The sequence below is a fragment of the Myotis brandtii genome, unplaced genomic scaffold (assembly GCF_000412655.1).
Source record: "Myotis brandtii unplaced genomic scaffold, ASM41265v1 scaffold115, whole genome shotgun sequence".
Taxonomy (NCBI): domain Eukaryota; kingdom Metazoa; phylum Chordata; class Mammalia; order Chiroptera; family Vespertilionidae; genus Myotis; species Myotis brandtii.
In genome coordinates, this window is record NW_005353967.1 from 18,098,316 (window position 1) to 18,124,870 (window position 26,555).

General features: G+C 42.4%; 1 protein-coding gene across 1 annotated transcript in view; it reads left to right on the forward strand.

Moving 5' to 3' along the window:
* The window catches only part of F2RL1 (coagulation factor II (thrombin) receptor-like 1), a 12,410-nt gene extending 745 nt beyond the window's left edge, over positions 1 to 11,665 (forward strand). Inside the window, exon 2 of the mRNA XM_014549931.1 lies at positions 10,184 to 11,665. Coding sequence (XP_014405417.1) covers positions 10,348 to 11,295 — 948 coding nt within the window. The 5' untranslated portion in view covers positions 10,184 to 10,347 and the 3' untranslated portion in view covers positions 11,296 to 11,665. The remainder of the gene's footprint in view (positions 1 to 10,183) is intronic.
* Positions 11,666 to 26,555: the final 14,890 nt, after the last annotated feature.

Consider the following 26,555-nt stretch of genomic DNA (forward strand, 5'->3'; position numbering starts at 1 on the left):
GGGCTGAGGCTGAGCCAGCCTCGGAGCGCACGGGGGGTGGGGGGTGCTTGGCCTGAGATCCGCCGCTGTGATGCTAACCGACCCCCCGCAGTTTGAGGCTGCCAGGGTAGCCTTCCATGGGAGGTGTTTATTTCCCTGGGAAATTTGTAGCCCTGCTGTAAAAGGCAGTTTCTCACCTTTATCCTTTTTATAAAGACATTGTAAAAGAGCAGTCACTGTGAATTTGAATTAGATTGAAGACCGGGATTATTTTACCTCTGGAGTTACAGAAAAGCATATTATGGTGTATTCTTGAAAACTGCATCTCTGTATACATTTTATTGTCAGCATTTGTTCATTTCCAGAAATTAATGAAAGTGGGCGAACATTTTGGAAGCAATGTGGTGCAGGTGATTCAGTGCTTTTATGATTCACACAGTTGCTATAGGAAGCTTGCTCTGAGTATTGGTTTGTTCTTGTTGACAAAGTGACTGGGCTGGGACTGGGGGATTCCTGGTGTATAAGATGAACTTAATGTAACAGCAATAAAATCAAGTTACTTGTTAACCAGAACTACTTAATATTGCACCTTTTCATATGCATACTTTTATTCCATTGTAGGGTAACTTTCCTCCCAACTTGAGACCAATTTTATTTTAAGAAATAGAGCATCACTAATGTTTTTCTGGCCCTCAGCCCACGCTTTTGCTCATCCCCTTTTATTATTATTGTTATTTTTTTTAGAAAAATACATCTCCATTGACTTCAGAGAGGAAGGGAGAGGGAAAGAGAAACATCAATGATGAGAGATTTATTCATTGGCTGCCACCTGCATGTCCCCCACTGAGGCATGCGCCCTTGACCAGAATGGAACCCGGAACCCTTCAGTCCGCAGCCTGACGCTCTATACACTGAACCAAACCAGCCAGGGCTTGCTCATCTCCTTTTAGTACGTGGTTCATGTTTGCTCCTCAGTTTGCTATAGGACATAACAGCTTTGATTTTCTTCCCAAAGGCCTTACCCCAAAAGACTCTCATTGAAGGAAACTCCGCCTAGAGTACAACCTTCTTATTTTACAGATGTGGCCCATGGGGGTGGGGGTGGGGGATGCACACAAGGAAAATACTCCATCAGGCTTCCCTTTTTTCCCTGTCACAAGAGTAATTGATAATTGTTTGTGTAAATATGTTTAATCTGTCTCCCCACTGGATTGTGAACTCTTGGAGGCCAAGGGCCCTCTCCTCTTCATTGCCATGGTCCAGCACAGTCATTACCTGAAGGACCTCTTAAGTAGTAAATGAGGAATGAAGTGAGGGGACTTGCCCAGAGTGGCCTGGTGGGTTGATGGCAGTTGGGCATGTAAATTGGTTTCTTTCAGGCACTTACTACTTTCTATATCACAAGCCTGGGAGGTCCCCTATGGTATAGTCATTCTATTTTTCTTTTGGAGACTGAAACTTCTGTTCTCTTTGCCATTGGTTCTTAATGATACAAATAATATGGGATCACTGTAGACCAGTGGTCGGCAAACTGCAGCTCACGAGCCACATGCGGCTCTTTGGCCTCTTGAGTGTGGCTCTTCCACAAAATACCACGTGCGGGCGCGCACGTACAGTGCGATTGAAACTTCGTGGCCCATGCGCAGAAGTCGGTATTTTGTGGAAGAGCCACACTCAAGGCCAAAGAGCCGCATGTGGCTCGCGAGCCGCAGTTTGCCAACCACTGCTGTAGACCAAAAAACAAGACAGATAAAAGGGAAAAGTTCAATTAAGTCACCCAAGTAACCGCTGCTCATATTTTGGCATGTCTTTTCCCATGCTTTCATGCATCCATGCATAAAATATGTGTTCATACACATAGAAAATCTTTTCATACAAATCTGGGATTATGTAAGTATCCGTAGCATGTCAATGATATAAAACATTTTCAATGACTCTAAAATATGTTGTCGGAGAATGTATCGTACTTTTTAAATTGGTCCTCTGTTGCTAGACACGTGGGGTATTTCCAAGGTGTTGTGATAAGAGAGAACACTGTAATGAACGTGAAGATGGGATTTTAAATTTGTGTTGGTTTCCTAGCTTGCCTTGTGGTTACTAATTAACCTTGATAGGGGATGTTTTAGTGAAGTCTGTGTTTGCCTTTCTTATGGTTTTATTAGCTGGGCAAGTGTGGAGAGGAAAACTGTTTATCCTGAAAGAACACATAGGAATTTACTAAAGTGTACCTAGGAAGAGGTCCTCAGCAACTGAAGCTTTTTATTTTTCAGTTTCTGCTCTTAAAGGGTGGGAACAAAAGAAGATTTGGAGGTAGGAGATAGTAGGAAAGGGATACAAGAGAAGAGTTAACACTAACAAAGTAATAGTTTTATACTTGGTTTAGTGGGGAGTGCGTAAAGTAAAAAACAAGTGTTTTGAAAGTTTAAAGTTTTATATGCATTTCCCCCCACAATTGTACAAATCAGAAGTGTAATAAAAGTGAAAATCTCCCATTTCTCCCCTTTCCACAGACTACTTTATGCACAAATATATATTGTCATCCTATACATGTCATCCTATAATTTATTTATTTAACCCAATACATCTATTCATGGTCAGTGTGTACAAATCTGTGATACTTTTTTTTTTAAATCAAGTTTTTAATGAGTAAATCTGAATTCTGTCAGTGATATATGCATACCTAGATCGATTTCTTAGGTCAAAGTTGAAGCTAAGTTCACTTTTAAATCCAATTTTCCAAGCAGCTGAGCCAGCTAGCTCTCTGTATCTTGACAGCCTTTCCTCCCAATGAGATGAGTCTGTATTATAATGAAGCGTGGGGTTTGGGGTGCAGACTTCTTCTTGTGGGCTCTTGTCCACGAAGATAAAGAATAAATTTGTAAAAGTTTTCCTTAATAAAAATGTAGAAGTTTATTGGAAGCATATACAAACTCCATCTAGGCAGGGGTGTCCCCAAAGGGGATCCCTGGGAAGGGGCCCCCAAATAGGAAAAAGCTGTTCTCTCTCTTTCTAATGGGAAAATAAATCTGTCTTGTGCTCCTTTGTCTCCAGTTTATATACAGTGGGGCCTTGACTTACGAGTTTAATTCGTTCCGAGACCGAGCTCGTCAACTCAAATTACTCTATCAACTCAATGCAAAAAATTGGCCGAGAGATAGCTGGTATCTCAAAAAACTCGTTAGTCGGGACACTCATAAGTCAAGGCCCCACTGTATATGCTGCAGCTCTTTGTTTGAACCTGACCCTTTCTAATTGGACTTGTCATTAATTTAGGACCCCTGTGCTTTCCTCATTGGTTATTTTGTTACAAAGTATCAGTTTCAAAGGCCAAAGCCCACATGGTACCCCCTCTTTCTCTCCCCTTATCTTGCAACAATAACAACCTTTGCTAATTCCATCATAATATTTATCACATTGTATTTTAGTTACCAGTTTATCAGTCTCCCGTTAGATTGGGGTTCCTTCAGAGCAGTGATTATCATGTTCGCTTTGCCTTGTAGTAGGTTCCAAATTATTTGTTAAATGAACAGTGAACAATATTTCTATTCAAGTGGTATGTATTTATTCATAATTACAGTATTGAGCATTAATCCCCAAATATTCTATAATCTGATTTATTTTTAATTTTTTAAAAAATTAAATTTATTGGGATGACATTGGTTAACGTGAACATACAGGTTTCAGGTGTGGGTTTCTATGTTACAAGGTCTGTATATTGCACCATGTGCAATAAAGTCAAATCTTCTCCTGCCCCGATATTTTAGGGCCCCCTCATCCCCCACCCCTTCCCTCTGGCAACCACCACACTGCTGTTTGTGTTCACGAGTTTTAGTTTTATATCCCACATATAAATGAAATCATCTTAGCTTTTTCTGACTGACGTATTTCACTTAGCATAATGTTCTCAAGGTCCATCCATGTTGTTGCAAATGGTGCTATTTCATCCTTTCTTATGGCTGAGTAGTATTCCGTTGTGTGTATGTACCACATCTTCTTTATCCAGTCTTCTATCTCAGGACACTTTGGTTGTTTCCTGTCTTGGCCACTGTGAATAATGTTGTATTGAACATAGGGGTGCATATATCTTTGCGGATAAATGATTTTGAGATCTTTGGGTATATACCCAGGAGAGGGCTTGCTGGGTCATATGGTAGCTCTATTCACAATTTTTTGAGGAATTGCCATAGTGGTTGTACCAGTCTACATTCCCACCAGCAGTGGATGAGGGTTCCCTGTTTTCCACAACCTCTCTAACACTTATTATTGCTTGTCTTGTTGATAATGGCCACTCTGACAGGTGTGAGGTGGTATCTCATTGTACTTTTGATTTGCATTTCCCTAATTGCCAGTGAGGTTGAACATCTTTTCATATATCTGTTGGCTGTCTTCTTGGGAGAGGTGTATTTTCAGGTCCTCTGCCCACTTTTTGATTGGGTTGTTTGTTTTGTTTAGTGTTGAGTTTTATAAGTTCTTTATATATTTGTAAATTAAACCTTTGTGGGAGCTACTGTTTGCAAATATCATCTCCCATCTGGTGTCCTGTCTCTTTGTGTTGTTGGCAGTTTCTTTTGCTGTGCGGAAGCTTTTTAGCTTGGTATAGTCCCATTCACTGATTTTTGCCTTTACTTCCCTTACCTTTGGGGTCAAGTTCATAAAATATTCTCTACAACCAAGGTCCATAAGTTTGGTACCTATATTTTCTTCTATGTAACTTACTGTTTGGGGTCTTTATTTAGGTTTTGATCCATTTTGAATTAATTTTTGTACATGGGGACATCTGTAATCCAGTTTCATTCATTTGCATGTGGCTTTCCAGTTTTCCAAGCACCATCTATTGAAGAGACTATCTTTAGTCCATTGTGTGTTTCTGGCTCCTTTGTAAAAAATTATCTGTCTATATATATGTGGTTTTATAGCTGGGCTCTCTATTTCTATAATCCGATTTAAAATCCTCAAATTAAACAAGAAACTAATCCAAGGCTTTGATTTAGTTTGTGCTAAATTATTTTTTAAATTTATAGCTCTGAGGCATTTTATTATAAAAAGCTGGTCCTCATTCATAAACTAAGTTAAAATTCATCATACATTTACTTCAATTATTTTTTTTTTTTGCTTGACTTTCCATAAATCTTTAGCTTCATTGATTTTGGCTGCTATATTAGGAGATCTTCCCTTGTCTTGGTGATTTGAAAGCATAATTCATAGTTGGCCCTGGCCCAGTAGCTAAGTTGGTTAGAGCTTCATCCCAGTATGCCAAGGCTGCTGGTTCCATCTCAGGGCACATACAAGAAGCAACCAATGAATGCATAAATAAGTGGAACAACGACTAACTCTCTCTCTCTCTCTCTCTCTCTCTCTCTCTCAGACAAATAATTAAATGCATAATATGTCCATGAGCATCTCTTATTTATCCTTTATTGACAGTAGGGCTTACACCTAGCATTAATTCTGCTTCCCGTTTTGTCATTGTGGCTCAAACCCACCACTGTAACAGCCCCCACTGAAGGCAGATTTTGGTAGACTTTGAAAACCTTGTTTGACTTGAGGCTCCATATGCTTCCTGGCTTGCAAAACAAAGTGGCTTGCAAATCCTGCACCAGCAATGGTCAGTGCAACAGCTACCCTTGTACTGGCCATGGTTCCGGGTCCACTGGGCTCCTACCTCCACTGAGAGCATGTTTCATCCAGCTCAGAGGCTGCAGCCACCAACACCACACCTCTACCAGAAAGCAGCGTGGCCACCACCAGCTGGGACAAACGAACAAACAGACACAGGTGCCCAGGAAACACAGCAGTGGTGGCCTGTCCACCCTTTATAGGGAGAATATTATTCATTGTATAGATGTCGTAAGTTATTGAACCACAGTCATGCTCCACTTAATGATGGGGATACTTTCTGAGAAATGTAATGGTCACCAGGCCATTATGTTGTTGTTTGAACATCATAGAGGGCACTTCTTACACAAACCTGATTGCATAGCCTACTACACACCTAGGCTATCTGATATAGACTGTTGCTCCTAGACTAAAGGCCTATGCAGCATGTCACTGTACAAAACAACATGAGATTAAATCAACCACAAGAGAAAATGATGCAACCAAGGGACACAGTAAATAGGAGATGTATAAGGCTGCCATTGGTGTGAAGCAGTGTACTGTTTTACGCAGCAAAATAACAAAAAGTGTAGTATAGTAAATGCACAAACTAGTAACATATTCGTTCATTATCAAGTATTATGTTCTGTACATAATTGTATGTGCTGTACTTTTATACGACTGGCAGTGCAGTAGGTGTTTTACACCAGCATCACCACAAATGTGAGCAGTGCATTGCACTCTGACGTCATTAGGTGTTCGGAATCTTTCAGCCTTATTACAACCTATGGGACCACCGTCTTTCATGTGGTTCATCTTTGACTGAACTGCTGCTATACCATAGTCCCTTTTTTGATGGATGTCAAGACTAACATTTTTGTTTTACCACGATAAACAAGATTCCAGTAAATAGTCTAGTATACACAGTATTTTTGTGCACTTTAGCTAGTATACGTGCAGGACAAATTCCTAGGAATAAACTGATAGGTCATAGGGCAAGCACATTTTAAATTTTGACATGTTTTGCCAAATTGCCCTCCAAAAAGATTTCACCAGTTTGCACTCCTTTGAAAAAGAAACCCAACAATATGGAGAGGTGTGGAGTAAAAAAAAAGAAAATTGTGCCTTCCCCAGCCATTTTATCCACAGACATAGAGTTTGGGTACCCTTCTCAACTTCAGATTTTGCAAATAGATTATAATTTTGTTATACAGATGGCAGTATGTTCTGCCAGTGCTTTTTTCAATCGACAGTATATGGTGGCTCTGTTTTCAATATTTATTGAATGGTATAGTGTCTACTGTTAAAGCCGAGGATTGCTGGGGATATGGTAAGTCAGGACTGGGGGCTGGTGAGCCTTGCGTGTTTCCTGCTTGTTTGTCAGTGAGGTGGAGGCGCTGCCCTGGGCCCCAGTGGGAGTGAGTCCTTGCATACTTGGGCAGGTACTGTTGATTACAGCTCCCAAACGAGGGTGCTTTTGTAGCCAGCTACTTTAAATGTGTTTAAACTTCATGTGTGCATTTATTTAATTTCTTCTCCACTCTCTGACTTGAAGTGATTTTTATCTGGTTTACAGGTGGGTCGTATGGTCGGGAGCTGGGATAGCCTCAGTTCTAGACAAGAATTTGGTGAATGGTATAGGACAGCGATTTTCAACCTTTTTCATCTCATGGCACACATAAACTAAAATTACTGAAATTCTGTGGAACACCAAAAAATATATATTTTGTCAATCTGACAAAAAAAGGTGTAATTTTGATTCATTCACCCCAGATGCCTATTGTAGTATTGGTTGTTGTCATTTTTTTAGATTTGACAATCTAAGGGAAAAGAGATCAGTGCTCCAGACTACATAGTCAGGTATTGTATGTTTTAAAAATTCTTGCTGCACACCGGTTGAAAATCGGCTGGTATAGGACACTGTACAGGGTAAAATCCTGCACACTTTGCTAAGAGGGCTTCAGCGACATTTGAGCTGCATCTCAACATTTACTAGTGTTATAGCTTCAAACATATGCCCAGCCAACTAAGCCACTTCAGCCAATGCCTCAGAGTCTCATTGTTTCCACTTTCTTCTCTCTCTCAAAATCTTAAAAAAAAAGAATCTGCCGAAACCGGTTTGGCTCAGTGGATAGAGCGTCGGCCTGCGGACTGAGGGGTCCCGGGTTCGATTCCGGTCAAGGGCATGTGCCTGGGTTGCGGGCACGTCCCCAGTGGGGGATGTGCAGGAGGCAGCTGGTCGATGTTTCTCTCTCATCGATGTTTCTGACTCTCTATCTCTCTCCCTTCCTCTCTGTGAAAAATCAATAAAATAAAATAAAAAAAAAGAATCTGAGGAGTCTGATGGTGACATAGGCTTTGGCCATTTTTAAAAAATTATTATTATTTATTGATTTGAGAGAGAGAGAAAGAAACATCAATTTGTTGTTCCACTTAATTTGCATTCATTGGTTGCTTCTTGTATGTGCACTGACCAGGATTGAACCCACAACCTTGGCGTGTTGGGATGATGCTCTAATCAACTGAATTACCGGGCTAGGGCTGGTCTTTTGACTAAAGCTCTTTTGTAACACGTTCAATAAAAAGCTGAAGTCTGAAAAGAAGAAGAAGAAAGAAGAAGAAGAGTTAGCCTTTACTGGTAGTAGGTAGTTTATTTTGTAGAGCTGTAATCCTGTAACCCCCTGCTCTCACAATTGGTCATTCTGTTAACTGGTTTTGAAAAACACATATGTGGTTCATGAAATTAATGTAGAGGGTGGTGACCGGCTTTTTATAAGGATGGAATAGAACACAATAAAAAGTATGAGTGTTCCCTGCGTAATGAGGGTAATAATTATTTTGTGAAACTTTCCTTTCTATTTCAGACATTTATATTGGAAGTAGGTTACCATACAGAGTATGTTTCTTGCTATGGGCAATAGTCAAGTATATAAAGAACACTGTAATATGTAGGATTATTATTTTTATTTAAAAATCATGTTCTTTTAAAAAATTATAAAAGAAATTGGAACAAGAGGTAGGTCTATCCTAAGTGTATTAGTTTCCTGTGCCAAAAAAATGGTGGCTTCACCAAGAGAAATTTATTCTCTCACCGTTGTGGCGGCCAGAAGTCTGAAATCAAGGTCTTGTCTCTCTGAAGGTCCCAAGGAGAGAATCCGGTCCTTGCCTCCTCTAACTTCTGGTGGCTGTTGGTGTTCCTTGGCTTGTTTCTTGGCATTACTACGATCTCTGCCTCCCTTTTCACACCTCTTTCCTCTCTTCTCTATTTTCTCTCTCAAATCTCCCATTGCCTTTCTCTTATAAAGACACTTGCCATTGGATTTGGGGCCCACCTGGATAATCCAGGATGATCTCATGTTAAGATCCTTCATTACATCTACACAGACCCTTTTTCTCAGTGAGGTAGTGATCACAGAGTCTAGGGATTAGGACATGGACATACCTTTTGAGGGCCACCTTTCAACCTGCTATACTAAGTGAAAAGTGAAGTATTGATCTCTACACCTTCTAACCCTCCACCTAGGCCAGTGGTCGGCAAACCACGGCTCGCGAGCCACATGCAGCTCTTTGGCCCCTTGAGTGTGGCTCGTCCACAAAATACCACTGCGCGCGCGCACACACATACAGTGCGATTGAAACTTCTTGGCCCATGCGCAGAAGTCCCACTCATCCTGCTGAACCTGGGTGCAGAGCTAGGAGAAAAAGTGATGACTAAGCATGAAAATTATCAGATAAACTTGAGAGTAGGCTTAACGTTCTCCCTGGTGTACTGTGGTGTACTTTGCCCTGTTTCCTCTGCAGGGTGGAAGGCCTGCCCCCCCTCAGAATTAAAATAAGGTTGTGCAGTGTCCTCAAACGGTCCTTCATTTTCTTCTGCAGGTCCCTGAACACTTAGTTGAGGCAGGTTGTAGGCTGAATATGTCATTCATTTGTTTGTGGTTTCTAACGTTTAACTCATACTATGGGGAGGAGTAAGTTGTTAAAGCTCGCCATGTTACTTGCTTGAAAGTCAGAACACATATTTGTCTTTGGTGCACCCACCTGTCCAGTCACCTTGACGCCAGAAAGCTGGCCTGCCCGCTGACCTCCTGGTGAAGGTTTCCAGGAGGCCCACACAGAAGGAGGCGGGGGAACCCCTGCCTTGCCGGAGGCTGTCCTTGTGGGTGGAGCGGGAATGTCCCTTGCGCTCCTGGGAATCTCCCTGTGTGGTGCTTTGGGATAACGAATGATTGATAGGCCAGGCTGGATCCTGTCTCAGCCAGCGTGAGATGGCCTTTATATGAACAGTTAGGAATTAATGAGTGTGGACAGTTTGTAAACATAAATTGAATACTGTCAGTTTTATCGAGATTCATAGAAATCAATGTTATATTCCACCCATACTCCACAACCCTCTCTCTGATTGAGAAAATTTCACTGTAAACAAAAAAACCAGGCAACAGAAATCCCACTAATCCAATCATCTAGAGACAGCCCCATAAGCATTCTGTGTGCATTCTGTGTACTCCTTCTGTCTTTATCTACAGTTCTTTTACTTGCGCCTACCAGCATTACTGCTGAAACGTTGATTTCTGGAATGACCCTTGTCTGCCTTGCCTTTCTTGTACAGGAGTCAATAAACCCTCTAAAGGAAGAAGTATAATTGGTAGAGTCGATGACTCAACTCGAATCCCTGGGAAAGGCGTTCCAGTGCAGCCAGGCCTTTCTGTGGATGAGATTTCTGCCTCCCTCCTGACTGGAAAGCTGACTACTGTCTTTCTTCCGATCGTCTACATGGTTGTATTTGTGGTTGGTTTGCCCAGTAATGGCATAGCCCTGTGGATCTTCCTTTTCCGAACGAAGAAGAAGCACCCTGCAGTGGTTTACATGGCCAACCTGGCCTTGGCAGACCTCCTCTCTATCATCTGGTTCCCCATGAAGATTGCCTATCATATACATGGCAACAACTGGATTTATGGGGAATCTCTTTGCAAGGTACTCATTGGTTTTTTCTATGGCAACATGTACTGCTCCATTCTCTTCATAACCTGCCTCAGCGTGCAGAGGTATTGGGTGATTGTGAACCCCATGGGGCACACCAGGAAGAACGCAAACTTCGCCATCGGTATCTCCCTGGGAATATGGCTGCTGATTCTGCTGGTGACCATCCCCTTGTATCTCGTGAAGCAGACCAGTTACATCCCAGCCCTCAACATCACAACCTGCCATGATGTCTTACCGGAGGAGGTGTTGGTGGAGGACATGTTCAAGTATTTCCTCTCTCTGGCCATCGGAGTCTTCCTGTTCCCAGCCATCCTCATGGCTTCTGCCTATGTGCTGATGATCAGAATACTGAAATCTTCTGCCATCGATGAAAACTCAGGAAAGAGGAGGAGGAGAGCCATCAAACTGATTGTTACTGTCCTGGTCATGTACCTGGTCTGCTTCACTCCTAGTAACATTCTGCTCGTGGTGCACTATTTCACGATTAAACACTGGGGCCAGAGCTACGTCTACACCCTGTACATCGTAGCCCTCTGTCTCACCACCCTCAACAGCTGCATCGACCCCTTTGTCTATTACTTTGTTTCAGAAGACTTTAGGAATCATGCAAAGAACGCTCTTCTTTGTCGCAGTGTCCGTAAGGCAAAGCGGATGCAAATATCCCTCCCATCAAAGAAGTCCTCCAGGAAATCCAGCTCTTACTCTTCAAGTTCAACCACCATTAAGACCTCCTATTGAGTATTCCAGCTCCGCAGATGGAAGTTTTACGGGAGGCTTTGGAGCTTGCTTAATGTTATGGGGACGTTTCTGTTGTTTCCTAACCAAGAGGGTCTTACCACGTACCATGTACATCCAGTACCTTTCAGGATTGCTGGAAGCTTCCCTGTTCGCATGAAGAAAATCCACTAAGTTAACATAAATGCCAGTTTCAGAATTTCTCTACTCAGATGCTCCCTGAATGGAACTTACAGAAGCAGACTTTAGAAGGTGGCTCCCCCCAAAACACACACGAAACAGAAACCCAGTGACTTGCAAAAACTGGTTTTGGCATAAAGACTAAGTTCTTAGTGGAAGCTACACACATCTGGGGTCAACCACAGTCTTGTTAGGGCTTAAACTACATTTCTTACACATCTGGGGTCAACCACAGTCTTGTTAGGGCTTAAGAACCCTCAGGGATGATCTGTCCAATTGATTGAGTTGATGGAGGAAGGAACTTTTAAAGAGGCGAAGGAGCTGCCCAGAGTCAGGCTTCTAACCTGTGGCGGCAAGTTAGGGTTGGGCAGCAGCATTTGAATGGTCAGTGGGGTTCTTGCACCACTTCATCGAAGTCAGCGAGCTTTTTGTTTAAAAAGGCAGGCTCGTCAGACTCAGGAATGAGAACTCAGAATCTGGGAACAGGCCCCCAGGAGCCTGCATGCTGACAAGCTTCTGTGCAAAGCTTAGGCACACTAGGTCTGAGACCCACTGGTCTGGCTGCTGCTGCTACTGGACAAAGGGTCCTGGTAGTTTTTAAAAAGAGAAGCAGACAGAATGCTTTGTGTCTGCTTGGAATGAAATTGGTTTGTTGACTTCTGGATCTTTCAATTTCTTTATTACTCTTGAGCTTTTATATGTATCATTATCATTTCGAGGAAAATGCAACAGGATTTTAAACTTGAAAATACAAATGTTGTGTAACTTTTTACTGACTTCAGCGAAATCTTCAGGTAGCCTGAGTTTCGCAACAAGGATCAGAATTGACCACTTAGTATGTTAAGAAATTATTGTTGGACTATTTATTGTCAGTTTTGGTCCTTTGTTATCAAATATGAAATTATAAAGCCTTCGCCGGGTTTGAACCGCATCTGTTTGGGGAAAAAAAAACTAAAATAGATGTGATTTGCAGTAATATATCTAGGGAATACTTGGCTACAGACTGACTTTATATGACTTGTATTTGTGACTTTTTGAAATAATTATTTTATTGTATGATTTATAAATGACTATTTTTTAAAAATATTTTTATTGATTTCAGAAAGGAAGGGAGAGGGAGAGAGAGATAGAAACATCAATGATGAGAGAGAATCATTGTTCGGCTGCCTCCTGCCCGGCCCCTACTGGGGTTCAAGCCCACAACCCCAGGCATGTGCCCTTGACCAGAATCGAATCCGGGACTATTCAGTCCGCAGGCCAGTGCTCTATCCACTGAGCCAAATCAGCGAGGGCTCACATGACTATTTTTTACAACTTCTTTCTGAATTGTGTGTGTGTGTGTGTGTGAGGGAAGGAATGTAAAAGGGCAAGCAACATCTTTCTACTAAGAAGAAATTATGCGAGGCTCACACCTTATTTTTACATAAAAAGGGCCATACTGTACATATTGCTCTAAGGGAGTTGTTTTTCATTTACTTACAGTTCAGAATTCTTTCCATGTCTGCACCCATAGGTTGACCTTCATTTTTAAAGGATACAGACTATTAAATGTTTTGACTATATTGTGATGTATTTAGTCATTTCCCTATCTATGGATTGAACATCTGTGTGCAGATGTTTTTTGATGTGTTCCTAGAAGTAGAATGGCCAGGTAAAAAGTTAGATACCTGTTTAAATTTTAAATTTTGGTAACTCTTGCCAGATTGCCTTCAGTAATTTATACTTCTACCAAAAAGTGCATTTGTACCTGTTTCCTGAAATGCTCATTCACACTTGATTCATGAATCTTGGGAAATTTTACCAATCTGTTTTGAAGCAGCACAGCCTACTGGCTGAGAGTGCCAATCCTGAGCTGCCAGGCAGGGCTGAATTCTGACTCTAGCATTTCTTTATTTTTTTTGTTACCTTAGGGGAGATACTTCTATGCTTCAGTTTCCTCATTTGTAAAGTGAGGATAATGTCTTTCTCACTGAATTATTAGGATTAAACATTTGGCACATGTATGCAGTCATACACATTATGTAGCATTATTACTATTATTCCTCTGTCTGCTAACGAGATCTCATTTCCGGTCTGCCTCTTTTCACGTCAGTGCCAGTTGTGTCTGCCTGCCTTCTTGCTTTCTCTGCTTTGAGTCTCCTAGCAGGCTTGTGGGTTGTCTCCATTTTACAGGTAAGAAAGCAAAAGATGGTGGACACGGAATACAAGGGAGCAGAAACAATTGGCTCACAGGCCTTGCAGGTGCTCTATGGAGGGATTCCGTGGAAAAAATGTTTGGTATTTGCCATTTATTTATTAGTCATTTTCATAACACATGCTAAAAAACCCAACTGAACAAAAATATATAGCTGAAACATTTTCTTCTTTGCTACCCATGCTCATTCTCATCTCCCAGCAGGTTAATTTTTATAATTTGTTTGTACACAATATATATGTATATTAACCCTTCAAATAAAAATGAATATGTTACAATAAGAATATGTGTATATAAATGTGTATATGTGCACATATGTATGTGTGTGTGTGTGTGTGTGTGTGTATATATATATATATATATATATATATTCTTAATCAGTACAAATGGATCTTCCTCATTTTTAATGACTAGGTAGTATTGCATGTATGGATAATCATAAATTAATCATTGCCCCATTGAAGATGAAGTATTTTTCTTGGTTCATTTTAACCAAGTCTTTGAATATACGTTAAGAAGTATAAAGGAAATAATTTGAGAAATACAGTCATAAGAATGTGTTTTGCTAAAGCAAAAGCTTTTCAAGTTATATTTGTTTCTTGTGCCTTTGGGAAGTGGTTCACGAAGCCCTGGCCCACCTGAATGACACTCCGTGGGACGTATGCGAACTCTGGTTCTGAGCACAGAAGTGCTGGGCGCGGTGTCTTTGCTCTGGTGTTAGCGGTCTTCCTGTGGTCTGATTTTTCTGAACCACCTCAAAGTTTGAATATTTAGCATTCCACAGGCTCCATTTACCAAGAGGTTCTCTCAATTTTAAAGTAATGTGGATTTGCCTTCACGGTGCAGGACACATTAACTAAACTGACTTGATTGGAATTGGTTTACTGGGCATTTCCTTGAATGTTATGATTGTTTGCAGCAGGAGTTTCAGACGTAATTAATTTCCTGGTTATCTCAATCTCATAAATCCTGAGGCTATAATCTCATCAGTATGCATAGTTCAGTGATTACATCTTTGTTCCTGAAACTTTAAGCTTTAGGAGGCTCATGAGGGGAGTGGAATGAATGTATCACCAAATCAAAGGTACATTTTGTCACTGCAGCCCCGGTATCATTGACTAAAATGACCGCTTTGTGCTGCAGAGTTTGGATGTCTTAAAAGAGAACTCTCTGACTCCATTGTAGTTCGAAGCATGCCTCTAGTCCACCCCTCACCCCCAATTCTGAAATGAAAAGAGAAAACAAAGCCGTCAGGTATGGAGTTCTCCATTGTATTCAAGGCATGGGATTTCACTGAATTCTATTTAAATGTAAATACTGTCATTGGAGTCACTCTTTGGAAATGTCTTTATTGAGGGGGATGAAGAATTCTGTGATTTGGGTATGAGCTGCCCTGGTCTCTACCACTTGGTCAGTCTGTGGAATATTTCCCAGGATCCATCTTTACTGGTGAGAAATCAGACACAACTGGACTTCTGGGTCACCTCCTCCTGCAGAAACCACAGCCCCAGCATGTGGGCTCCATCATGAACGCAAAGCAAACCATCGGCACCTAACATGGTGTGAGTGGTTCATTCCTTCATCCCGCAAAGAGTTATTGCAACATTACTGCCTTATTAAATGCAAATAATTAAATCGGGATTCCTGCCTTAGCAGCAGTCCAGTCATGGGGCTGATGTTCTCAGTGAAATGTATCAATATTAAAAACAAAAACAACCAACCCTCCAATATTTGGTTTATTCTAAGGCCTTTAAAGAATACCCTATTTCAAAGGTAGGTCTTCGGAGTGGGACAAAATCTAGTAAAATGAAGGACAAGAATATGAGCAAATAGTAAAAAGTGAACATCTCCCCTCCTGACCCACCATGTCAGAACCCAGTTACTCCCTTTGTGTTTCCTGTGAGATATTTCTATGCATGTATACACCTGTGTACTTGTATGCTCTTTTTTAGAAAAAGGGGAGTTATACTATGTATTAGTTACATTTATACATAATCAATTACCTCTAAATGTAGTCGCTTAAAACAACAATAAACATCTACTAACTTGCACAGTTTCTATGGGCATGAATTCAGGAGCAGTTTAGCCAGATGGTTCTGGCTTGGGGATTTTGTGAGGTTGCAGTCATCCATGTCCAGTGTGGCTCCCTCACAGGGCTGGCAAGTTGGTGCTAGCTGTTGGCAGAAGACAGTCTCTCTTCACGTGGGCCTCCCCACAAGGCTGTTCAAGTGACCTCATAACACAAAGGCTGCTTCCCTCAAAAAAAGTGAGCCAAGGGGATATGGGGGAAGCCGCAATGCCTTTTAGAGCCTTACCTCAGGAGTCCTACAACGTCATTTTCACGATACTCTTGATTACACAGTCTGGCTTCAATTCAGTTTGGGAGAAGACTACCAAAGAGCATTAGGAGGCAAGGATCACTAGGGGTCATTTTGGAAGCTGGCTACCACAATATGTGTATTGTCAAAACAAAAACAAATACATGGATCCACTTTAAAATGGGGCCATGCTGGAGGAACTGCCTGGCACCTCTTATGTCTAAAGTACTTGGAATGTTAAAACAGGGCAAAATAACCTTTGATGGCCTAAAGCAACCTTGTGTGCCAGAGAACTTTTTGCAAAGATAGTAAAGCGGAGATGACCACCCCACGGAGATGACCAGACTGACAATTAAAATCATTATTTAGAATTAATACCACTATGTTATGCTATCTGTACCAGTAGAAAAGCCTTCCTTCTATTGATGTGGTTTCCTTTTCTCAGAAATACCATTGCCTTTGTCTCCTGATCTGAGCACTATTTGAGCTACCATCTGAATCAGTGTGCCCTAATACCTAGCTTTTCTTTTGATCTCAAATCAAGGCTTGTGTCTCTCACTTTGAAAGTTTCTTTCATGTTTAGGTTAATGTGAATACAATTTGGATATTATTTCTGTTTCAGCATTTATAGATTGACCTTGTTATTTTAAATAAATACATTCATTGTATAGATGTACTATAATATAAACTCCTAGCTTTTAGGTAGTTTCTATTTTTGTTATTGTTTTGGTGGAGTTGTTTTTGTTTTGTTTTGTTTTTTGCTACACCTGTATTCCTACACAAGCAATACTTGAGTGAATATTTCTGTATCTTTACATGCTTGTTCATTCACTATGCACTATGTGCCAAGTCACATTCAACAAAATAAATGAGAACTCTGTTCTCATGGAGTTTACTTTCTACTTGGAAAGAGACTGAAAAGAAGAAAAATATCCAGTAGTAATAAATTCTAAGGAAGAGTAAAGCTTAAGAGTAGTTTCTATTAGGGGATCAGAAAAGGTTTCTGAGAAAGTGAAATTTAAGTTGCAATGTAAAGGCTAAGAAAAAGGCAGTCATGGGTGGATCCCAAGCAAGGGCTTTATGGGAATGAGGGGAGAGAGGCAGGTACTAGGTAACTGAAGGGAGTAAGGAGCTGGACTTTCATTCAGATGGGATGCCATAGGGTTGTTTTACTGGTAATTTAAAAAGACACTGGAGCCCTAGCTGGTTTGGCTCAGTGGATAGAGTGTCAGTCAGCCTGTGGACTGAAGGGTCCCGGGTTCGATTGTGGTCAAGGGCACATTCCTGGGGTTGCAGGCTCGATCCCTAGTAGGTGGCGTGCAGGAGGCAGCGATCAATGATTTTCATTATGGATGTTTCTATCTCCCTCTCTCTTACTCTCTGAAATAAAAAACATTTTTAAAAAACTAAAAAGTATATCTAATATCACTAAAAAAAAAGACACTGGCTACTATGAAGTATGGATGGATTATAGAAGGACAAGAGGAGAAGCAAGAACAGGAGGAAATTCCACCAATCCAAGCGAGAGATGAGGTTGACTTGAATTAGGGTGATGATAGAGATGGAGAGAAGGGAACTAATTTGGGCAATGTTTTGGAAGTAAAGTTTGCAGGAGTGAGGAAAAGAGGAATCAGATCATTCATAGATTTTTTTGTTTGATGGATGATTGTGAAATGACGAGTGGGCATGTTTTGGGGTTGAAAGTCAAGAGTTCAATTTTGGCCATAGCATCTAAAGTGTGAGATGCCTGTTAGACATCCAAGTAGAACTGTTGAGTAGGGCACTTGGATGTCTGAATCTAGATTTTTAAATAGAGCTGGAAATAACACTTTTTGCCATATCACTAGCACTTTTAAAGCAAAGGACTTGTGAGATGCGATAGGGTAGCGAATATAGATGAAGAGAAGGAGGCCTAGGTCAGAGGCCTTAGGCACTTAGCACCCTCTGAGAAGAAAAGGACCCAGTAAAAGAGACTGAGGAGGACTGTCCGCTGGGGCAGGAAGAAAGTACAGAGGATATGCCGCCAAGGGTGTAAAGGAGAGGCTGGTCAATCGTGTGGAATATTAGTGAGAGGTCAAGTGAGATAGAACAGAGACGTGACCATTGGATCTTACTACATGGAGAGCATTGGTGACTTTGACCAGACCACCCTTCTCAGTGGTGGTGGGGATAGGAAGCCAAAATGGGGTGTGTTCAAGAAAGAATGAGAAAGAAGGACACAATCATGATGGATGATCCCATATAGTATAATTGTGCAAGGGAGCAGAGGATTGTGGGGCAAGAGAGGCAAAGAGTGATTGTTATCCTAGGAATATGGAAATGAGAGTGATTCATTAGAGATATTGATGGTGGGAGTGTCTGGATATACTGTGTTTCTAGAAGTAGAATCTCTGGGTTAAAGGGTATGTAATTTTGATCATTGCCCTATTGAGATGACATACCAATTTACACACCTGTCAACAATGTGTCTGTTTATCCACACCACTGTAAACACTGAGTTTTCAGGATCTTAAATACATGCCCATCTGAACTTCACCAATTCTGAGTGTAATGATCATGCAGCGCTATGAGCATCGTGGAAGAAATGGAGCTATGTCTTTCCTCCTTCATTTGCTTTTGTATTTGGGGCATATTTTTCTCCTGCAACTGCTCACTGCTCAGGCAGTGACATTTGAAAGGTGCTGGTCTTGGAGAAATTCAGTCCTGTTTCTCTTTGTCTGAAAGGAAACCTGTTATTCTGGGTGGGCTGTAGAAAATTTCTGTACCATTTGGGACATCCTTTGTTCTAGAAAGTTTTCTATCATTCTTTTGTGGAGAATTTGAGGGCAGGGTGTTAACTACTACAGCTGGTACCTAGGAGCTTGGAGTCTGAGCAGGTGAGAAATTAATTCTCAGCATTGCCAAGTCTTAGCTCAGGTCTGAGTTCCTCACACCAGCTTCCTTAGGTAGCCTGGAGTGAATGATTTAAGTCCATACAAGGCTTTATTATAGCTTCTAGGTAGCAGTGAGTAGATTTAATTACTTAATCCTGAGAAAGCAGTTTTAGCCAACCCTTGTGTTCTGAGCTCTTTCAGAAGCCACCTGGGATCTCAGAGGGGACTGGCTAGTTCCTATTGGTGACAGATTTTCCTTCAAACCAAAGATTTTTGTAAAATGGAGACTTTGTTCAAAATATAACTGATTTATCAGAATTTATGGTTTAAAATTACAGATCAAGGAAGGAAATGATGGTATTTATTCCAATGACAGTTTCTGTTAATTACAACTATACTTTTTAAAAACATTATGGAGAACTTTGTGCCCACACAGAAGTCAACAGAATCACATAAGGAAGCTTTTGTACCCATCACTCATCAACCCTTGTTCAGTTCCAATCCCGTTTATTCTAAAGCAAATCCCAGAAGTCATACTATTTCACTTGTAAATGTTTCAGCAGTTCTAAAAGATAAGGCATTTAAAAATCATACCTTTAAAAAAAGCAATTCTTTAATATCAAATATCCTGACAGTGTTCAAATTTCCACTTATCTCAAATGTCGTAATTGGTTTTTTTAGTTAAAAAAATCAGAATCCAAATAAAACTCACACATTGCCATTGGTCAATGATTTTATGTCTCCTAATTTGTGTTTGTTTTTTCTTTTTAAATATATTTTATTGATTTTTTACAGAGAGGAAGGGAGAGGGATAGAGAGTTAGAAACATTGATGAGAGAGAAACATCGATCAGCTGCCTCCTGCACACTCCCCACTGGGGATGTGCCCGCAACCAAGGTACATGCCCTTGATCGGAATCGAACCTGGAATCCTTGAGTCCGCAGGCTGATGCTCTATCCACTGAGCCAAACCGGTTAGGGCTGTTTGTTTTTTCTTGCAATTTATTTGTTGAAGAAACCAGGTTGTTTGTAGATTTTCCTACATATTGGATTTTGCTAATTGCACTCCACTGGCAACTTAAAAACCATATTAAGGAGGAAACTGGTCTTGCAAGGCGTGTCAGGCCATAAAAACTGAACAATGCACTGCCCTGCGGGAGGGGGGAAGGTCGTTATCTCTGGCCCCAGGACAGATCATCTGATATGACCTGGGAACCCCAACACCTGGGGGCCTTCCTGTAAGCCCACAAGGGGGCGGAACCATATCTGCAAGACAAAGACCCCAGAAGATTATAAAAAGCAAAGCATCTGTATGTTACTCACTCTGATTTGGAAATTACTTCTGGGAGTCCACTAGTCACTAGTGTTAATAAATGGGTCCCTCCCTTTCTCTAGGAGGTGTGCTTGGTTTTTCTTTGCTCTTCTGTAACAATATTACAGGTATTAAAAGATAACCAAAAACTCTGATGATCACCTGGGAATACTAACATTCTTTTGCTGTGCTATGTGGTGGTTGCCTCACAGTGATCTTAATAAGCTCCCAAAGAGCTTAAAGAACAGGACCCAGGCCACCTGGATCTGGCTGGCTGTGCCTGGGGACTCCACGCTGACAGGATCTGTCATTAGCCAGCCATGCAGACATTTCCTCATTGCCTTCTGCTTCTGCAGATTCATTCTGATGTTTCCAGAATCTCCATCATTTTATCATGTGAAGTTTGGCTCCTCTTAATTTTCATTTTTAGAGGATAAAATATGTTGGTGCTCTTGTCCCAGCATCAAGAAGGGTTCAGCAATCTGGAGAAGGCTGTGCGTAGATTAAATAGGAATCCAGAGACGAAGCATAATTTTGAAAGGCATTGGGGGTCAGAGGAGCTTAGCTAAAGGAGCTAAGTTCTAAGGTCTTAGGTTCTCAGGTCTCAGGTTTAAGGTCTTAAGATCTCCTTGTCTCAAGACCCCATGCTTTTTATTAACACAATTTGTCCTGAGGCGAGGTGGAGATATACACTTCAAAGGTCAGGGTTTCCTACAGAGTCCATTGTCAGAATGGGGGACTTAGCCTATGGCTGTTCAGGTGTTTGGCCAGTAGGAGGCAATAACATGTGGATTAAGATGCCCTTTTAGCTGTCTGGCAGCCAAGAAATCAATTTAATGTATCCTATTCAGGTTTGGGGAAATGCCTTCAGCCATTCCCAGATGCAGCCCTGCTGTCATGCTGGAATTGGTCTTCTGGCAAAAATAGTTATTTTAGAAAGAGATGTTTCAGTCTTCAGCATCTGTCCTAGAGTTCCTTCTTTCAAGATACTGTTGTGTGTATTGGACATTTCCTGACCTGCATCTGTCCATCCCCATTTGAATGGAAGTTCTCAGGCCAAGAGTGATCTGATGGTCCAGGCCTACCCCATGCTGGCCGCTCTGAGGGGGGATATGAATGGCTGCTGCGTCTTCTTAGGAGTGGCCTTAACTTGTTATCTGGGACAACATGAGCTGTCTAAGTTAAAGCTTCTGAGACATCTAGAGACAACAAGCCACACCTTGAAGGTTCTTCTGGATCCTTTGCCTGGACAGGAACTTGAACCTGAATTTTTCATGGTGAAATCAGACAGGAGGCCAGGATGGTCACAGAAGCCAGCAGAAAATGAACTGTGTAGGGCAAAGGGCTATCAGAACCCCGGGGCTCTGAGCCATCATCACACTGTTGGCTCTCTCTCTCTCTCTCTCTCTCTCTCTCTCTCTTTCTCCTTTGTGGCCAAGGCAAGGGCACCTTTCAGAGAGGCAACCACCCTCTGCCCTGCTGGCCTTCCCCAGCTCCTGCCCTGTGGCTGAGAGCCCTCCCACCTCCAACTTGGACCACTGCACTAGATGTAGGAACAGTCTCCCCGCTTTGTTGTTTGTAAACCTTACTGGGGCCTTCTGGGGAGATAAAGAGAATGCTTTTATCTTGGTTTCAGGGTGATAAGCAATCTTCCCTGAGAGCCAGGGCAGTGAGGAGCCCAGGATGGGAACCGCACAGGCCTTAGGAAGGAGCCTTTGTGGCTGTGCGAGTCCAGACTCGGGGCTGGCGGACACGGTGGTGGTTTTCCGGAGAGAAAGCAGGAGGAGCTGTAATTTATGACTTAGAGCCCATAAATCACTGAGTAAACAGAGAGGTAAGGCTGCAAGTTTCTCAACAAACCGCTTGAGAGACACACTCCCAGCAGCGCCCCCTAGTGGTGAAGAGCGAGCGCCCTGAAGCCAGGTGCTCTGGGATCAGATCCTCGCTTCACCACGGAGTGACTTCGGACCTCTGTGTGCCTCCGCTTAATGAGCTGTCAAGCAGGGCTAATCATTCCTCATGAGGTTTTTGAGGATGAAATGGGTGACTCCATTTAAATTGTCTAGTGGTGCTTGGCCAGAGTACGTGCTAATTAATGTTAGTTACTGTGTATGGACAGAGGAAAGCCTAAGGTGACAGGGAGCACTAGGAGAGCTTGTTGGGTTTTCCGGGGAGCCGAGGGGTGTCAGGGGCTTCCTTGGAGGACTGATGCCTGAGCCGAGTGAACTGAGTGTGCCAGGAGCAGAGTGCTAAGTGGGAGCACCATGGAGCAGGTGAGGTAGGGGGAGCGCTTCACCGAGCTTAGATTTCACCCAGAGGTGCTGGGAATCCCCGCGAGGTTAAGGAGGGCGAAGGTCCGCTGTGCTTCCTCGCAGCTGCGGGGGCCCATTTTGAAGGAGGGCGAAGTGGGTGCAGGAGGCAAGTTGGGTCTCTTACAGTAATGAAGGCCAGACGTGGCAAGGGCCTGAACCACTGTGCTTAGGGGTGGAGAGGGGGGAAAGGGAGACTAAGGAGGTAAAGCCAGGCAACCGATGGCCAGGAGGAGTGGCCGGGAAGAGCATGGCATTCAGGTTCCTAGTTTATGGCATGGTGAATGGGGGTGCTGCTGTGGGAAACAAAGGAAGATTCCCTCTGGACTAGAGTGAGGGGCAGAGGGATGAATATGATCAATCTGATGGGACTTGGGGATTTGAGAGGCTGATGAGTTATCTAAGGGGAGATGCCCTGTTCTCCGCTCTGTCCCAGGTAGGATTTAAAGTGATAATGTAAGGCCCACCCAGTTTGGCGCAGTGGTTGAGCATCACCTGTGAACCAGGAGGTCACAGTTAGATTCCCAGTCAGGGCACATGCCGGGTTGCCCGGCTCCATCCCCAGTAGGGGGCGTGTAGGAGGCAGCTGATCCATGATTCTCATCACTGCTGTTTCTGTCTCTCCCTCTTCCTTCCTCTCTGAAATCAATAAAAATATACTTTTTAAATGAAAAATAAAGGAATATATAAGGATGCATAAAATAGCGAGTTATTATAAATTAGAGAAAGAAGCAAGAAAAACAAGGATGGAATGTAAAATGCTGGAGGGAGGTTAATACAAATCACATGACAGAGAGCAGAAGTCACAGCCGCAGGGTTTAGTTGAGCTCTACTGTTTGAGTTGGCCTGCAGTTTTATGTTTGTTTCTTTGCTTATTTTTGGTTGAGTTGTGTGTGTTTTTTCAAGTTGTAGTCTTAAAATCCAGTGTCCTCAAAAATTAGGCTTTCTGGCTTTTTCTAAAAATGATCGGAAGTTCTGGGAGCTCTGAGCCATATTCTATCTACTCTGACAACAATTACCTGGCTCTAAAGAGCGTGCACCATGCTTAAGAGGGCATGGGGTCTCCAGTCACAGGCCCCTCAACCTCCAATTGTATCCCCAGCACTGAGGTGGAGTGTCAGTCCCATTTATTATTATGGACTATTTCTCAGAACTTCCATGTCTATCTACTTGTGAATGAAACAAAAATAAGTTGAGATTTTTTTTTCTTATTCCCACTCTATTTTGCCTCTCTGCACTAGCTGCCTGGCCACAGAGGCAGGCTGATGCTCACTGCTGACAACTGCTGCCCATTCTGATCGGTCCTGTCTTGTACCTGCTGTGAAGCAGTTTGAACATAGATCTACTGCTGTAAGTGCCCAAGCTTATGACAGGTGGTAAATCATGTAATTGGCCTAGGTCAGTGGTCAGCAAACTGGCCCCTTGAGTGTGGCTCTTCCAAAAAATACCACGTGCGGGCGCGCACGTACAGTGTGATTGAAACTTCGTGGCCCATGCGCAGAAGTCGGTATTTTGTGGAAGAGCCAGTATTTTGTGGAAGAGCCACACTCAAGGGGCCAAAGAGCCGCATGTGGCTCGCGAGCCGCGGTTTGCCGAGCTGCAGTTTGCTGACCACTGGCCTAGGTGATCCTCAGACTTCACCCTGGGCCTTCGAGCAGCCAAGAGCAGGATACAGTATCAGCCAGGCAATTTGTAGTGTCCATAAGATGATTGCTGGAGTCTATGTGGTCAACCTAGGCCAGTGATGGCGAACCTATGACACGCGAACTCATTTTTTTGGTTGATTTTTCTTTGTTAAATGGCATTTAAACATATAAAATAAATATAAAAAATATAAGTCTTTGTTTTACTATGGTTGCAAAGATCAAAAAATTTCTATATGTGACACGGCACCAGAGTTAAGTTAGGGTTTTTCAAAATGTTGACACGCCGAGCTCAAAAGGTTCGCCATCACTGATAGGCTATTTCATCTACTGTGATGGTTTTACCTACAAACAATGGTTCCAATAATTCCCACGTCTATTTCCCCAACCCTCACTTGAGACCTCAAGATTCATACCAGTACTGCTTCACTTCCATTCACCTAGACCAGTATTCGGCAAACTGCGGCTCGCGAGCCACATGCAGCTCTTTGGCCTCTTGAGTGTGGCTCTTCCACAAAATACCAACTTCTGCGCATGGGCCACGAAAAGTTTCAGTCGCACTGTACGTGCGCGCCCGCACGTGGTATTTTGTGGAAGAGCCACACTCAAGGGGCCAAAGAGCCGCAGTTTGCTGACCACAGACCTAGACTATAGACCCACAACTGTGACATGCCAGTGTTGTTCATAGCCCAGTCACTTGCCTCCTACTGTTATACTTACAGCCTCAGGAAGAGAAATTAGCTTTCTGTGGCTTTTATTGTTCTTTCTTTGGACTTGAATTGGTTATGGACTGTGCATGTTAAGATGCATTTGTTAGCAAGTATTAGAATAACTAAATAAAAATAGCTTAAGCTTAATAAGGACATGTGTTATACAATATAGAGCAATGGAGAATACCCATATTTAAAGGGCAGGCACTAGAAGGCAGGTTCCTGCAGAGGAAAGAACTCAGAGGGAGATGACTTAGAGAGGTTGGAGGAAAATCAGCACAGCAAGAGGTCAGGGAAACCAAGAGAGGCTGCGGAAGGCAGGACTGGAAGCAGTGTCAAATCAGCCCACTGACATGAGGACTTGCATATGTCAGATGAAATCTGAGCTCCCATACATATTCCCTCAGAGCTGTCATGCTATAGATAAAAATTTCCCTGACTGATCCCATTCTTGTTTTGTTTTTTAAATCCTCACTGGAGGATATTTTTTTCATTAAATTTTTTAGAGAGAATGGAGGGGAGAGAGAAAGAGAGAGAAACATCAATGTGAGAGAGACACATATCAATTGGTTCTGATGGGGGCCAGGGATCAAGCCTGCAACTGAGATATATGCCCTTGACTGGGAATCAAACCAGAGACCCTTCAGCCTGAGGGCTGATGCTCTCACCACTGAGGGCAACCAGCCTGGACCCACCCTTGTTTTTAATAACCAAACCTAGAGTATTCCGCAGGAATTTTCTTACCTGAGATTTTTAGAAATAACAAACAAACAAAAAATAGTTTGTAATAAAATTTAACTCCATGAGCTCCTAGGAACTTCTTTCTTAGTTTTTGCCTGCCATCTTCCCAGCCAACTTTTAAAAATGGCTTCCTGGAAGTTCTGACCAGAATTTGAAACAATGACACCTTTTGTTTGTGAAAAGATGTATCTGCCAGAACCAATTTCAATTTTTCAGTTATCTTTTGAGAGGTCCAAAGGGTGGAGCCTTTCGTGAGGCGATTAAAATCGTGTTCCAGAAGCATGTGAAACCCAAGGGCTATCCGACACAGCTGGAGTCCCCCATTGCTCTCGGCCTTCTGCCGCCTACTCTCCCAGTCCACCCAGGGCACAGACTGGCTCCGGGAGCATCATGCCAGGAGCAAGTGAGGGAAAGGGCTGGTCCAGCTGAGACCCAATGTGCCCATCATCCAAGGACAATGAGGAGCAAGGTGGGGGCTAATTTGTGAAGAACACAAATTCTTGAGAAGTAGCCTCTGCACTCACTTCACAGTATAAATGCTGTTTATAAATGCGTCAGCTCACATTCCTTTAGAGATGATACATAGGAGACAGTCCTGGTAAGGTGGCAACCTGTGAAGAGAAATGTGGCAATTTGGCGGGTACATAGACTATAAAAAATCTAAGAGATTATGCAACTGTAATCAAATAGTTTGTTTCGGCTGGAGAAAGGCAAAAGTTAAGCATATGATGTTCATATAATTAGGAGCCAAATCAAGATAGGAGAAATATATCATTATTACAGAAACTTTGGGATTCAGAGTTGACTAAGATTAAGATATTTGGGCTCTTTTTACCACCATTAATCCATTTCTGAACTGCTGGGGGGAAAGGAGTTAGCATGCTGAAAATGAGCAAACATGCTTTCTGGAACCCAGGTCTTTTGCATTTATATCATATTAAAGCCCCTCCTCCCCCCCCCCAAAAAGAAAGCAAATAATGCAGG